Source organism: Apteryx mantelli, chromosome 2 (genome assembly GCF_036417845.1).
Source record: "Apteryx mantelli isolate bAptMan1 chromosome 2, bAptMan1.hap1, whole genome shotgun sequence".
NCBI lineage: Eukaryota > Metazoa > Chordata > Aves > Apterygiformes > Apterygidae > Apteryx > Apteryx mantelli.
In genome coordinates, this window is record NC_089979.1 from 629800 (window position 1) to 642689 (window position 12890).

At 71.2% G+C, this 12890-nt stretch overlaps 1 protein-coding gene across 3 annotated transcripts; it reads left to right on the plus strand.

The window, feature by feature from the left end:
• Positions 1 to 889: 889 nt before the first annotated feature.
• GRINA (glutamate ionotropic receptor NMDA type subunit associated protein 1) lies at positions 890 to 9963 on the plus strand. 3 transcript variants are annotated; one of them, XM_067290048.1, is made up of 8 exons: positions 890 to 981; positions 5294 to 5642; positions 6708 to 6758; positions 6955 to 7067; positions 7168 to 7368; positions 7902 to 8030; positions 8391 to 8534; positions 8880 to 9963. In XM_067290048.1, the coding sequence occupies exons 2-8, from the start codon at positions 5336 to 5338 to the stop codon at positions 9027 to 9029; spliced, it is 1095 nt and encodes a 364-aa protein (XP_067146149.1). In that variant the 5' UTR covers positions 890 to 981; positions 5294 to 5335; the 3' UTR covers positions 9030 to 9963. The 3 variants fall into 3 exon arrangements, with proteins under 3 accessions (XP_067146149.1, XP_067146151.1, XP_067146150.1); XM_067290049.1 differs by lacking the exon at positions 890 to 981 and adding an exon at positions 4023 to 4227; XM_067290050.1 differs by lacking the exon at positions 6708 to 6758.
• Positions 9964 to 12890: the final 2927 nt, after the last annotated feature.

Sequence of the window (12890 nt, forward strand, 5' to 3'; positions counted from 1 at the left end):
ACCAGGGAAGCGGGGGGCTGCGCTGCCCCAGAGGGGCTGTGCTGGGGGGCTACATGCACGGGGGGGGCAGGTGGCAGCATGGGGGGGTGCATGCGTGGGGGGAGCCAGCAGTACTGGGGGAGGATGCATGCATGGGGGGGGCTGGTAGTACCATGGGAGTGCCTGTATGGGGGGGGCCATGCCGGGGGGGGGAGAGCACACACTGGGAGGCTGCTACTACTGGAGGGGTATGCATATACTGGGGGGCCATTAGTACTGGGGGGTGCATGCACACGGGGGGGGAGTAGTAACACAGGGGTGCATGCATGGGGGTGCCCATTTGGATCAGGGGGGTGCATGGATGGGGGGGGTGGGGAGGCATTAGGATCGGGGGGGGCATGCACAGGGGGACTGTTAGGACCTGGAGGGGTGCATGCATGGGGGGGGTCGTCAGTACCAGGGGGCTGCACGCACAGGGGGGAGGTACCATTAGTACTGGAAGGGGGTATGCATGCACTGGGGGGGCCATTAGGCCTGGGGGTGCATGCATGGGGCCCGTTGGTCCCAGGGCTGCATGCACAGGGTCCTGTTAGTGCTGGGGGTGAATGCACAGGGCCTGTTGGTCCCAGGGCTGCATGCACGGGGTCCTGTTGGTCCCGGGGGTGCATGCACGGGGGCCCATTAGTACCGGGGGTGCACATGCACAGGACCCATCAGTACCAGGGGTGCATATGCACGGGGGCCCGTTGGTCCCGGGGGTGCATGCACGGGACCCATCAGTACCGGGGGTGCATGCATGGGACCCATCAGTACCGGGGGTGCATATACACGGGGTCCCGTTGGTCCCGGGGGTGCACGCACTAACGCCCCCCCCCGCAAGGCCCCGCCCCGCCTCCCCTCGGCCCCGCCCCCCGGCTCCGGCGGCCCCGCCCCGCAGCGGCAGGCCGGGAGCGGAGCGGAGCGGAGCGGAGCGCTGTGCACGGCCCGGAGCGGCGCGGCCCGGTGAGCGGCTACGGGGGGGGGGGTGTGTGCACCGGGCCGGGACTGGGCCTGGCTGTATTGGGGGACGGGAGGGGGGGTAATGCACCGAGCCGGGCGTACCGGGGGCGGATAATGCACCAGCACCGTGCTCTGGTGCAGGGGGGCTGCGTGCACCGCAGTGGAGCGGCTCATGCTCTCGGGAGGCCCCAGTTATGCACCGGGCCGGGCGTACCGGGGAGGGGGGGGGAATGCACCGGGCTCCGTGTACCGGGGGACGACCGGTAATGCACCGGGCCGGGCGTACCGAGGGGGACGTAACGTACCGGGGGGGGGGGGTAATGCACCTGGAGTGGGTGTGTGGGGCCTGGTGCTGTGGGGTTGGCAGGGCTCTGCCCTGGGGGACCCGGTGCCCCCGGCCCCCCGGCCCCGCATGCTCCCTCCGCGGTCCCTCCGGTGCCATCAGGGAAGCGCCCCGCCGCGTCGCCCCGCAGCCTCCCTCCTGCTCCGGGCCTCCTGCAGCAGCCACCCCACAGGGCGACACATCGTCCCGGGGTCCCTCGCGCCTCCCCGGCTGCGGAGCTGGGGTGCTCCAGGCGGCGTTTGGGGCAGCGCTCACCCCGCGCCGTGTATTGCTGCTCGCGCCTGTTCCTGGGCACGCGCTGCATTATGCAATTCCCGGGGGCCCACGGCCCCGGTCATCCCGTGCCCGGAGCGCCACGGCGCGGCATGCCGGTCAAGGAGCAGCCTCGATGGCAGCTGGATGAATGCAGGGGGCCCAGCACAGTCAGGCACGGGCGAGCAGTTTGCAGGGCTGCAGGGGGGCACGGAGCCGGGGGGGGGTCCTAGGCCGGGTCAACGGCGTGGGAACGCTGCCAGGCCGCCCTCCGAGCAGGCGGGCTCCCCGTGCCGCCCGCCCGCCCGCTCGCTCGGCCGCCAGCGCTGCAGAGGAGCGTGTGCCTGTGCAGCAATGCAGCTTTCTGCAGCGCCCGGGAGGGGAGCGCACGTGCTGCCAGCGCAGGCTGGGGGCAGCAGCAGCAGGATCCCGGGCCGTGCCGGCAGGGTTTGCCCCTCCGGCCGGGCTGCTCTGGCTGGCAGTGCCGCGGAGGGATGTCGCCTCGCGTCGTTATTGCCCCAGGGGAGGGCGGGCAGGTGCAGGCACCCCGTGCTGCAGCTGCTCCCCGCGGCCCCTGGGTCCGCGCAGCCCCTGGCCGGTCCCCGAGCCCCGCCGGGGACCCAGCTGCAGGGCAGGGGGGCGGCAGCGTCCCCCCCCCCCCACTCCCGCGGCGCGGGTGTCACAGTCTGGGCGCAGCGCGCTCGCCGCAGGGCAGCTGGCTTCTCCTCGCTCAGCAGCCTGCGCCGGAGGCGGCATGGAGGCGTTTCTCCAGGGAAACCTCTCGGCGAGGGGGCGGCGAGATCCTGCGCTCGGAGGAGCCGTGGGGGAGGGGGAGCTCGGTCTCCGATCCGTGCTGGGGGCCCGGGCGGGCGCCGCAGGCCCAGATCGTGGCTGTCCCTGTGCTGGCGCCCAGCACGGCCTCGGGCAGCGTCGGGCGCCTCCGTGCCGAGCTCCGGCATGCCTGCGCGGGAAGACGGCGCCGGAGCGCGCCAGCTGGCCGCGGCATCGTCAGCGCTCCCACGTCCGACTCCTGGCCCGGGGGTGCGCGCTGCTGCGGCAGCTGCTGCCGCGCGTTCCCCTTCCCGGTGCAGACCGCTGCCCGGCGGGATGGGGCCGTTCCCGGCAGACGTGGCTCCCCGGCAGCCCTCGGAGGTTGCCGCGTGTGGGTAACTCCATCAGCCTGGCACCGTGCTGAGCTCAGCCCCGAGCAGCTCTCCCGGCTCTATTGGAAACCCACTGACGCAGGAAGAGCCGCGCGGGCGCTAATGAAAGCTGCTATAATTAGACCCGCCGGCTCGACCAGCTGGTCAGTTTGGGCCCCGGCCTCCCCTGCCCGTGCCTCGCTGTCAGGCGCCCTCCTCGCTGCCGCGGCGGGACCCGCCGCCGCCTCCGGAGCGCCCTGCAGCTCCCTCCGGCATCTGCATGCAGGCAGCGTCCGGGGCAAGCGCTGGCAGGGCGTCCCTTGGCTCCGCAGCGCCATGGCGCGCTCCCCCCCGTCCCTGGCAAGCGGCTCCCTCGCAGCGGCGAGGCCCTGGCCGCGCTTCCAGCCGCCCTTTGCCGCAGTCCGGCCTCGGAGGCGGCCGGGGCTGGCGCGGACGTGTGCGCTGCCGGCCCCGGGTGCAGCCGGGGGGACGGGCCGGAGCCACAGCAGGGCTGACCTGCAGCGGCTTGGTCCGCTCGGCCCTTCCTCCTGCCCCGCTCGGCTGTGCCGGGGACTGCCTGGAGAGAGCCGGGGTCCCGGGTGATGCCTGGTCCCGCTCCGGGCTCCTGGAGTGATGCCTGGCCCCGCTCCGGGCTATGTGTGTCCCGCAGCTGGAGAGGTGACGGGATTAGGATTTCTGATGCCGTAAATAGACCGTGCTGGGGAATTACAGAGCGTTAGGGCAAAGCCGCTTATTGGCTGCTCCCAGGAAAGCCGTGTGCTCCGGGAGCCACGTTCCCACGCGCCCCAGCCCCTCCGGGTCTGCGCTCCGCCTTCCCGCCGAGCTGGCGCACGGAAGGAGTCTCCGTCTCCGTGGCTTGGGGCAGCGGGTGCAGGATAGCACGGGATGCGGCGCTGAGCCTATTCGTGTCCGCGCGCCCCTCGGAAAGGGCCCTCTCATCCCTCCCCGGCGCCATCCGCCGGAGCCGGGCGCTACAGGCAGCACGGTGTCAGGACCGCTGCCGGCGGGAGCCCTCGCTCCGTCCTCCCTCGCTCCCGCCGCCGGCCGGAGCCGCCATGCTCCCCAGCACGTCGCTCGGCCCCGGCGTTCCCTGGGCAATTCCCGGCTCGCGGGCACCTTTCCCTGCCCCGGGGATGGCCGGGCTGCGGGGACGTGGCGGCCGGTGGCGGTCTGCGCGCCGCGGGTCTCCCCGGAGCGCCAGGCCCCGGCGTCGCCGGATTGCGCCAGTGAGGGAGGCCGGGAGCGGAGGCTCCGGAGGCGGCTGCCGGCGGAGGCTGGGCGCGGGCGCCTGTCCTCCCCTCGGTGGCGGGGGCTTTTTCCTTGCGGCGGGAGGAGGGTGTTTACCGCAGAAGGAAGGCCGGGAGCCGCCACTCCCACCGCTGCCTGGTTTTGTAATCCGAGTCACCGCGCAGGATCGCGGTCGCCGGCGTCTCGGCCCGGCCAGGTTGCGCCAGCTCCCCGTCGAGCCGCGCGGTGCCAGCGGGGCAGCCGGTGCGTACCGGGAGGCCGCGGCGCGGAGCGGGGCACCTCCGAGCTCCAGCGGCTCCGGAGCCGGGGGGGCTCCGTGCCGGGACCCGCCGTCCGGGGGTGCTGAGCACGGGGGAAGGCGCGCGGGGGGCGGCTGGGTGACGCCGCGGCACGTGCCGCCGCGGGGTGACGCGGGAGCTGCCGCCGCCGCTGCCGCTGCCACGCCAGCCCCCGGTGGAGGCGGCTGGGCGCGGGGGGCCGCAGGGGTGGGGACGGCTGCCGTGGGCCTCGTCCTGCCTGCGGGGCGCCCTGGGGCAAGGGGGGTGCGGTGGGACGCGGAGGGGGGGGACAGGGAGCGGCGTGGGGACGCGGGGGGGACATGGGGCTGGGGGGGACAAGGAGCAGCATGGGGGCACAGGGGCGATGGGGGGCTGGGGGGGACGGGGAGCAGCATGGGGGGCACAAGGCACGGTGGCAGCTGGAGGCCAGTTATGGCCCCCTGGCCCCACTGTCACCACGGCCCCCTGGGGCTGGAGGCGGCCATGGCCCCCCCCGTCACTGCCACCACCGTCCCCCCGGCCCCCACTGTCCCCCCCGTCCCCATGGCCCTGGGGCTGGAGGCGGCCATGGCCCCACTGTCCCCACGGCCCCCGCTGCCCCCCCGTCCCCGTGGCCCCAGGGCTGGAGGTGGCCATGGCCCTGCTGTCCCCCCACTGTCCCCCCCGTCCCCGGGGCTGGAGGCAGCCACGGCCCCGCCGTCCCCGCGGCCCCCCCGGGCCCCCGCCGTCCCTGGAGGCGGGCAGGGGCGGCGGCGGCGGCGGGCTGGAAGTAGGGCAGGGAGCGGAGCGGTCACGCGGAGGAGCCTGGCAGGGCCGAAGGCGGCTTCCTGCCGTCCCTTGGGCCGGGCCCCATCTGCCGAGAGAAGTGAAAGCGCCGGGGGCACCGCGCGGGGCCCGGGGAGCCATGACGGGGGTGGGGGGGGGGTGGGGGTTGCCATGGCGACGGCCGCGCCGGGGCGGCCATCTTGCGGGGGGCAGTTGGGCGGCGGGGCCGCGCCGGGCCTGACTCTGCCCTCTGCCTCCTCCCGCAGCGGCAGCCAGCGCCCAGCGCCCTGCACCCAGCGCCGGCGAAGATGTCGCACGAGAAGAGCTTCCTGGTGACGGGCGACGGCTTGGCGGGGCCGCAGCCCCCGGCGCCCCCGGCCTACGCGCAGCCCCCCTACCCCACGGCGCCCTACGCGCAGCCCCAGTTCGCCCCCGCGCCCTACGGCCAGCCGGCCTTCCCCCAGGCGCCGGCGCCCTACCCCGCCGCCGGGCCCTACCCACCCCCCATGCCCTACCCCCAGGGCCCCTACCCGCCGCCCGGGCCCTACCCCCAGGGCCCCTACGCCCAGCCGCCCTACGCCCAGCCGCAGCCCATGGTCCCCGGAGACCAAGACTGTAAGTGAGGGGGTGGCGGGGGGGGGGGAAAGGGGGCGGCGGGGGGGGCAAAGGGGGGCAAAGGGGGGCTGGGGCACGGGAACTCTCCGGGGGATCCCCGCTGCGCTCCTCTCGGGACAGCTCCGGGCACGGCATGGTGCAGTGAGCAGCCTCAGTGCCCCATAGCACTGCTAGGGGCAGCCGTGGGGTGCAGTGAGCAGCCTCAGTGCCCCATAGCACTGCTAGGGGCAGCCGTGGGGTGCAGTGAGCAGCCTCAGTGCCCCATAGCGCTGGTAGGGGGCAGCCGTAGGGGTGCAGTGAGCAGCCTCAGTGCCCCATAGCACTGCTAGGGGCAGCCGTGGGGTGCAGTGAGCAGCCTCAGTGCCCCATAGCGCTGCTAGGGGCAGCCGTGGGGTGCAGTGAGCAGCCTCAGTGCCCCATAGCGCTGCTAGGGGGCAGCTGTGGGGTGCAGTGAGCAGCCTCAGTGCCTCATAGCACTGCTAGGGGGCAGCCATGGGGGTGCAGTGAGCAGCCTCAGTGCCTCATAGCGCTGCTGGGGGGCAGCCGTGGGGTGCAGTGAGCAGCCTCAGAGCCCCATAGCGCTGGTAGGGGGCAGCTGTGGGGGGGGGGGGGTGCAGTGAGCAGCCTCAGTGCCCCATAGCGTTGCTAGGGGCAGCGGGGGGGGGGGGGTGTGCAGTGAGCAGCCTCAGTGCCCCATAGCGCTGGTAGGGGGCAGCCGTGGGGGGGGTGCAGTGAGCGCCCTCAGTGCCCCATAGCGCTGGTAGGGGGCAGCCGTGGGGTGCAGTTAGCAGCCTCAGTGCCCCATAGCGCCGGTAGGGGGCAGCCGTGGGGCCGCCCCCCTCCGTGCCCCATAGCACCACTATATACATTCTGTGCCCGGGGTGCGGCGGTGCTGCCGCAGCGGATGCCACAGGCCAGGCCCGGCTGCGGGGGGCAGCGGCGCCGCTTGCTGACCCCCTCCGGCCCCACGGCCCCGCCGGCCCCACAGCCCCGGCAGCCCCACAGCCCCGCAGCCCCTCAGCACATCTCTTCTCTTCCCCTGCCCTCGGCTGCCGCCGGATGGAGGGAGGCCCCGCCACGTGCCGTGGACGCCGGGCGTCATGGTCATCAGAGTTGGTGAGGCGGCGCTGCGGCAGGGCCGGGGCCGGCAGGCCGCAGCACAGGGACGCGGCGCGGCACGATGTGCCGCTGGGCATGGGACAGGCCCCCCCGTCCCCGTCCCGGGGCTGCTGGGTGTGGGGCAGGCCCCCCAGGCTGCTGCGCGGGTCACGGCCCCGCCGGCCCCCTTCACCCGCCTCTCCGCTCCCCGCAGCCCCCCTGCACAGCACCTACCACGAGGACGGGCCGCCGTCCTACTACGACAACCAGGACTTCCCCACCGCTCACTGGGACGACAAGAGCATCCGGCAGGCCTTCATCCGCAAGGTAGGGGCTGCCCGCCCGGGGGCCACACACGGCCCCCCCCCCCTCCCTCCAGTCGGCCGGCCCTCCGGCCGCGGCCTCCTGACCGGCGCCGTTCCCCCAGGTGTTCCTGGTGCTGACTCTGCAGCTCTCGGTCACCTTCTCCTTCGTGGCCGTGTTCACCTTCGTGACAGAGGTGAAGGGCTTTGTTAAACACAATGTCTGGACGTACTACGTCTCCTACGCGGTCTTCTTCATCTCCCTCATCGTGCTCAGCTGTTGCGGGGACTTCCGCCGCAAGCACCCCTGGAACCTCGTTGCCCTGGTAAGCGCCGTGCGAGGGCCTCGGGGCTCGGCCGCTCCACGCGCAGCCCGGCTTTCGGCCGCTCCAGCTGCGCTCGTCTCGCTCGACAGCTTGCTCACAGCGGGCCTGCAGCGTGAGGCAGAGAGAGCAGCTCCCTCCCTGGGCTGTCCCTGCCCAAGACTTCCTAGACGGAGCGCAGGCTCCCACACCCCCAAGGGTCCTGGGGAAGCACGAGGCCCCACAGCCTGCTTGTGAGATCCCGGCAGGGTCCCCAGGTGGCGATGGAGAGGGGGTGACTGTGTCCTGATGAGAGCAGAGCGCCCTCTCCAGACACGTCGAAGCTGAGAGCCCTGTAAAAAAGGCATTCGACACCCTTCCGCACGGGGAGGTGCAGCGTGACCAGGTCGAGCTCCACTCCTGGGGAAGAAGTGGCCCAGGTGGACTCAGGCCCTCTGCTCTGGCCACGATGGGCAGAGTAACACCAGGCAGTAAAGGGGGTGGAGGCGGATAGAGCTGACCGAGCCAAACTAACGTGATGCCTGTCTGCTCCCCAGTCCATCCTGACCGTGAGCCTGTCCTACATGGTGGGGATGATCGCCAGCTTCTACAACACGGATGCTGTCATCATGGCCGTGGGCATCACGGTCGTTGTCTGCTTCACTGTCGTCATCTTCTCCCTGCAGGTGGGCTCCGGGGCCAGGCGGGTGGGCAGGCTCCCCCAGCTCCCTGCTGGGGCCAGGGCGCTCCTAAGGCAGCTTCCCCTGGGGGCTGCGCTGGGAAGAGTCTTCCAGCTGCTGGGTTTGGGCTGGAAGAGCAGTCCTGCAGAGGAGCTCCTTAGAGCAAACGGCTGTGCTGGGGGAGGGATGTCCCAGGTCTGGCTGTGCCGTGGCCTCCCCTGTGAACGGGGTGACCAGCACCTGCCTGGCGAGTGGTGACTAGCCCCTGGGTCAGATGGGAGGGTGGTTGGGACCCTCTGCTCTCCTCTGCCCTGTGGGACCACCCCACCCGCGTGTGGACTTGCTAACCCTGACCATATCCCGCAGACCAAGTACGACTTCACCTCGTGCCGGGGCGTGCTCATCATCTGCCTTGTCGTGCTCATCCTCTTCTCCATCCTCTGTATCTTCATCCGGAACCGCATCATGGACATCATCTACGCCTCCCTGGGGGCCCTGCTCTTCACCTGCGTGAGTGTTCATGTGGCATGGAGGGAGGTTGTGTCCTGTCCTGCCTCCTGGAGCAGCTTCCTGGAGGGGGAACCACAAGCATGGGAGCGAGGCTGCTGCCGTTGCTTCCCTTGGGGGCTGAGCCATCTGGGAGATCCCCTTGGGTTCAGGCTACGGGAAAGTGGTGCAGACCCAGGGCCCAGCTGAGCTGTGGTGGGAGGGTAGGTGCGCTCTGGGCGGTGAGCGGTGACCCACTTGTGCGGCTGCTGCCGGCCCTTGCTGGGCGTGGGGTGTTCCTGGCCTTCCCCACGGCCCCGTGCCGGCCCCCCGGCACCCACCGCAGCCTGACAGCCTCCTCTCTTGCAGTTCCTGGCGGTGGACACACAGATGATCCTGGGGAACAAGCAGCTGGCGCTCAGCCCCGAGGAGTACATCTTTGCCGCCCTCAACCTCTACACAGACATTATCAACATCTTCCTCTACATCCTGGCCATTATCGGCAGGGCCAAGGAGTAGCGTCCCTCCTGCTGCGAGTAGCCCTGCCCCGCGCCAGCCCTCGCGGCGCGCGTCACGGTCCCCTCGCCCCTCCCTCCCTCCCTCCCGTAGCAGGTTTTGTTTGGTGTTCTCATTGCATCCCGTTGTCTGTTCTCGTGTTCTAGTTTCTTTGACCCCAGCCGCCTCCCTGGCTCCTGCTGGGAAAGACTCCGGACTGGCAGGGGCTCGCTGGGCTGGGTGGGGAGGACAGGTGCCCCCAAGGCAGGAGGGCCCGTGTTGCACTGCTGTGGGGTGGCAGCTCTGACCCCTTGCCGCGAGGCATTGCGTGGGGCAGGCGCTGCTTGCCTGCAAATGCCTTGCTGCAGGGAGTGCTGCCCCTCCCGGCCCCCCCGCAGCAGCCCCCCGGGCAGCTCCCTGCTCCAGACCCTCTGCTTCTTCCCTGCTGTGAATAAGGCACGTCCCGTCCCTCCTTGCGTTGAATGAAGACTGGAAGCACTTTCTCACCCGGCCTGTGGGGGAGCTCGCTCGTCCCTCCGTCCTTCCTCCCACCACGCGCGCGCGCGCACTCTGCCCCGCGCCCCCGGGCTCTCCCCGCGGCTGCGCAGGGTCGGCGCTGGCAGCCCACCAGCTCCTCCACAACCCCCCAGGCTCCGGCGAGGGCTGAGGGCAGCGTCCTGCTCCCTGGCCGTCAGGCAGGCGTGGTGAGGGGGCCCTGAGCTCTGGGGCTCCGTGACAGGCCCCCTCAGCAGGGCTGGGCACAGTCACGGCTAGAGCATCCCCGCAGGGTCCCCCACCTCCTCTCGGTGCCCACGGAGAGCAAAGCTCCGTCCCTGTCCCTTCCCGGGCCGGGGCAGCGCGGCAGGCCCGGTCCCTTCCCCCCGGGGCCGGCAGGCTCTGTTCTTGCCCCAGCTCTGTGGCTCCGACTCCCGCTGTTAATAAAACTCCGTCTAGTTGACCTGTGCCGGATTTGACTTTCCTTTCCCCGCAGCCACCCTCCGAGGACGCCGGGCAGGGGCTGGCGTGGCCGCAGCCCGGGGACTGCTGGGCTCCGCACCACAGGCAAGCGCGCTCCCCCGGCCCGGGGCTCGGCTGCTGGGCTGCGCGGGCCGGGCGCGCTCCCCCGGGGGCCGGGGGTTTCCCCGCTGCTCGTGTCCCCGTCGCTCCCCCCCGCGGCCCTTCCCCGGGGCTCCTGCGCTGCTGCATGCCGCCCCGTCGCTGTGCTCACCTGTACCTAGGGCGTCCGAATAAAGTGCGAATGTGCGAAGCGCCGGGCTCCTCTGGTCCTTGGCGGGGAGGGGCTCGGCCGGGGGCGCACTGGCGGCTCCTGACCCACCTCCCTCGCTGCCGGCGCGCCGGGTGCTGCCGCCAGCGCCCCCACCGCATCCCTGTGCCCTGGCGCTGCGGCGCGTGGGGCAGAAGGGAAGCAGCACCCTCGCTGGAGCCAGTGCATCCCCCTTCCTGCACCCAGTTCCTGCGGGAGCTGCAGGCTCGCGGGCCCCCCGCGGTGGGGAGCAGCCCTGTTCCTGCGAGCGTCCCGAGGCGCATGGGCTCCCAGCCCCTGGGTGAGACCCTTAGAGCAGGGGTCTAAGGTCTGGCGGAGGAGGAGGGCGCCCGGCGCCCCCCTGGTCCTCGGCTGCTCCGTGGGGAACAGCCCAGGCCCTTGCAGGGAGCAGGGAACCCGCGGCTGAGAGGCCAAACGCTCCAGCCCAGGGCAGGCCCTGGAAAACCCAGCCTCGTGCTCCGGCGCTGCCCTTCACACGGCACGGGGAGCCGGCAGCCTGGGGCAGCGCCAGCTCGTGCATCGAGGGTGGGCGGCATTTGCAGAGGGGGTTTTGGGCAGGGGAGGGCTGGCGCGACGCCCAGCTCGGGCAGGCGGTGCATGGGCAGGGGGTAGCGGCCGGGGCCTCGACATGTTTCAGCCTCCGCCACGCGCAGCACTCGGGGTCGGCCACCAGCAGCCACTTTATTTAGTGCGGCAGAGCCTGGCTGCTCTGCCCGCGCCGCCCTGCCGTCAGGGCCAGGCGGCTCGGTCCCGGCCGCGGGCTCTGCTGCTCCTCCGGGGCTGCGCTGCGCTGAGTCCGGGTCCCACGGCGTGGGCTGTCCCCGGTCCCAGCCAGGACCCCTGTCCAGGGCAGGGGGCTGCGGTGGGCACCCTTCCCACAGCCCGCCGTCCTCCTCCTGCTCCCCGCCGGGGCAGCCGGGTCCCCAGCCGCAGTCCTGCCCCCAGCGCCGGCTCTCCCGGCTCTCCTCCGGCTCTCGGCGGCTCCAGGCCCTGTTCCAGCGCTGCTCATCCCTGCTCCAGCTCCATGCGCCTGGCGGGCGGCCCAGCCTCGTGCAGCAGCCGCAACCGCAGCCGCAGCCACCCCCGGGACTGACGCCCGGCTCCGCATCACTGCCAAGCCAGTTCCCACTGGGAGCCTGCACCAGGAGGGAAGAGGCAGTGAGCCAGCGGCAGGTTTGCACCGCTGCCAGGGCCTGCAGCCAGGGACGGTGCCCACCTGGTGCACGGAGGTCTCCGGCTCCAGGGTTCCGGCTCTGCCCACCCAGGGTGCGGAGTCGCCAGCTCCGTGGCAGGGCCGGGGCGCGGGGCTGCGGGGGGCACAAGGCACAGCAGCACCGGCTGCACGCCGGCAGGCTCCGGGCGCTGCGGCTGGCGTGGGCCCGGCGGGCGGCAGGGCCGTCGCGGCGCCGCTCCCCGGTGCAGCAGCGCAGGTCGCTGGGACACTTGTCCCCATCCCCATCCCCATCCCGTCCCAGTGTGCCGGAGCAGCTCCCTGGGAGCAGCCAAGGCTTTTCAGGAGGCCATGCGGCCTCACACCTCCCACAGCGCCCATCCCTGCCCAGCACCCCCTGCGGCATGGCCACCCTGGACCCCAACCCTAACGTGACCCTAACCCTAACCCCAAGCCTGACCCTGACACTAACCCTAACCCTAGCTCTAAACCTAACCCTAAACCCAAACCACAACCATAACCCTGACTGTGACTCTAACCGACCCCTGACACTGACCCTAACACTAACCCTAATCCTTAACCCTAATCTTAACCCTGACCCTAACTGTAATGCTGACCCTAACCCTGACCCTGACCCTAACCCTAAATGACTCTGACCTTAACCCTAACCCTCTAACCCTGACCCTGACCCTAACCCTAAATGACCCGAACCCTGACCCTGACCTGAACCCTGACACTAACCCTAAATGACCCGAACCCTGACCCTGACACTAACCCTAAACCTAACCCTAACTCTAAACCTAACCCTAAACCCAAAGCATAATCCTAATGCTGACCCAACCTTAACCCTTAACCCTAATCCTAACCCTAATCCTAACCCTAAACTTAACCCTGACCCTAACCCTGACCCTAAATGACCCTAACCCTGACACTGACCCTAACCCTAAAAGACCTGACCTTAACCCTAACAGACCCTGACCCTGACCCTAAATGACCCTAACCCTGACCCTGACCCTGACCCTAAATGATCCTGACCTTAACCCTGATCCTGAGCCTGACCCTAAATGACCCTAACCCTAACTCTGACCCTGACCCTAAATGACCCTAACCCTGACCCTAACCCCCGCCCGCGCCACAGAAGCGCCACCTCCTGCCGTACCGTCCTCGCAGTGTCTGTGTGGGCGCCACACGCGGCAGTGGGCCATGGCACCGACAAGCGCCGGGGGCACCAGAGCCGCTGCGTCCCCAGGGCCCGGCCTGGTGGCCACAGGGGCCAGCAGCCCTGCCCATGCCGCGGCCGCCCTGCCGGATTCGCATCACAATGCGGGGCCAGGCACCCGCACGGTGACCGCTGCCGGCAGCCCCCAGCCCGCCGGTGGCCCGGGGCAGCCCGTGGGCTGCCGAGCGTCGCCGCGGCCCCGGGGCCGCC

Excerpts from the sequence above, each read along its gene's own strand:
- GRINA (XM_067290048.1), top strand. The coding sequence starts at position 5,336 with ATGTCGCACGAGAAGAGCTTCCTGGTGACGGGCGACGGCTTGGCGGGG. Across the intron at positions 7,369-7,901 it reads CCTGGAACCTCGTTGCCCTG|TCCATCCTGACCGTGAGCCT; the intron begins GTAAGCGCCGTG and ends TCTGCTCCCCAG. Across the intron at positions 8,031-8,390 it reads TCGTCATCTTCTCCCTGCAG|ACCAAGTACGACTTCACCTC; the intron begins GTGGGCTCCGGG and ends CATATCCCGCAG.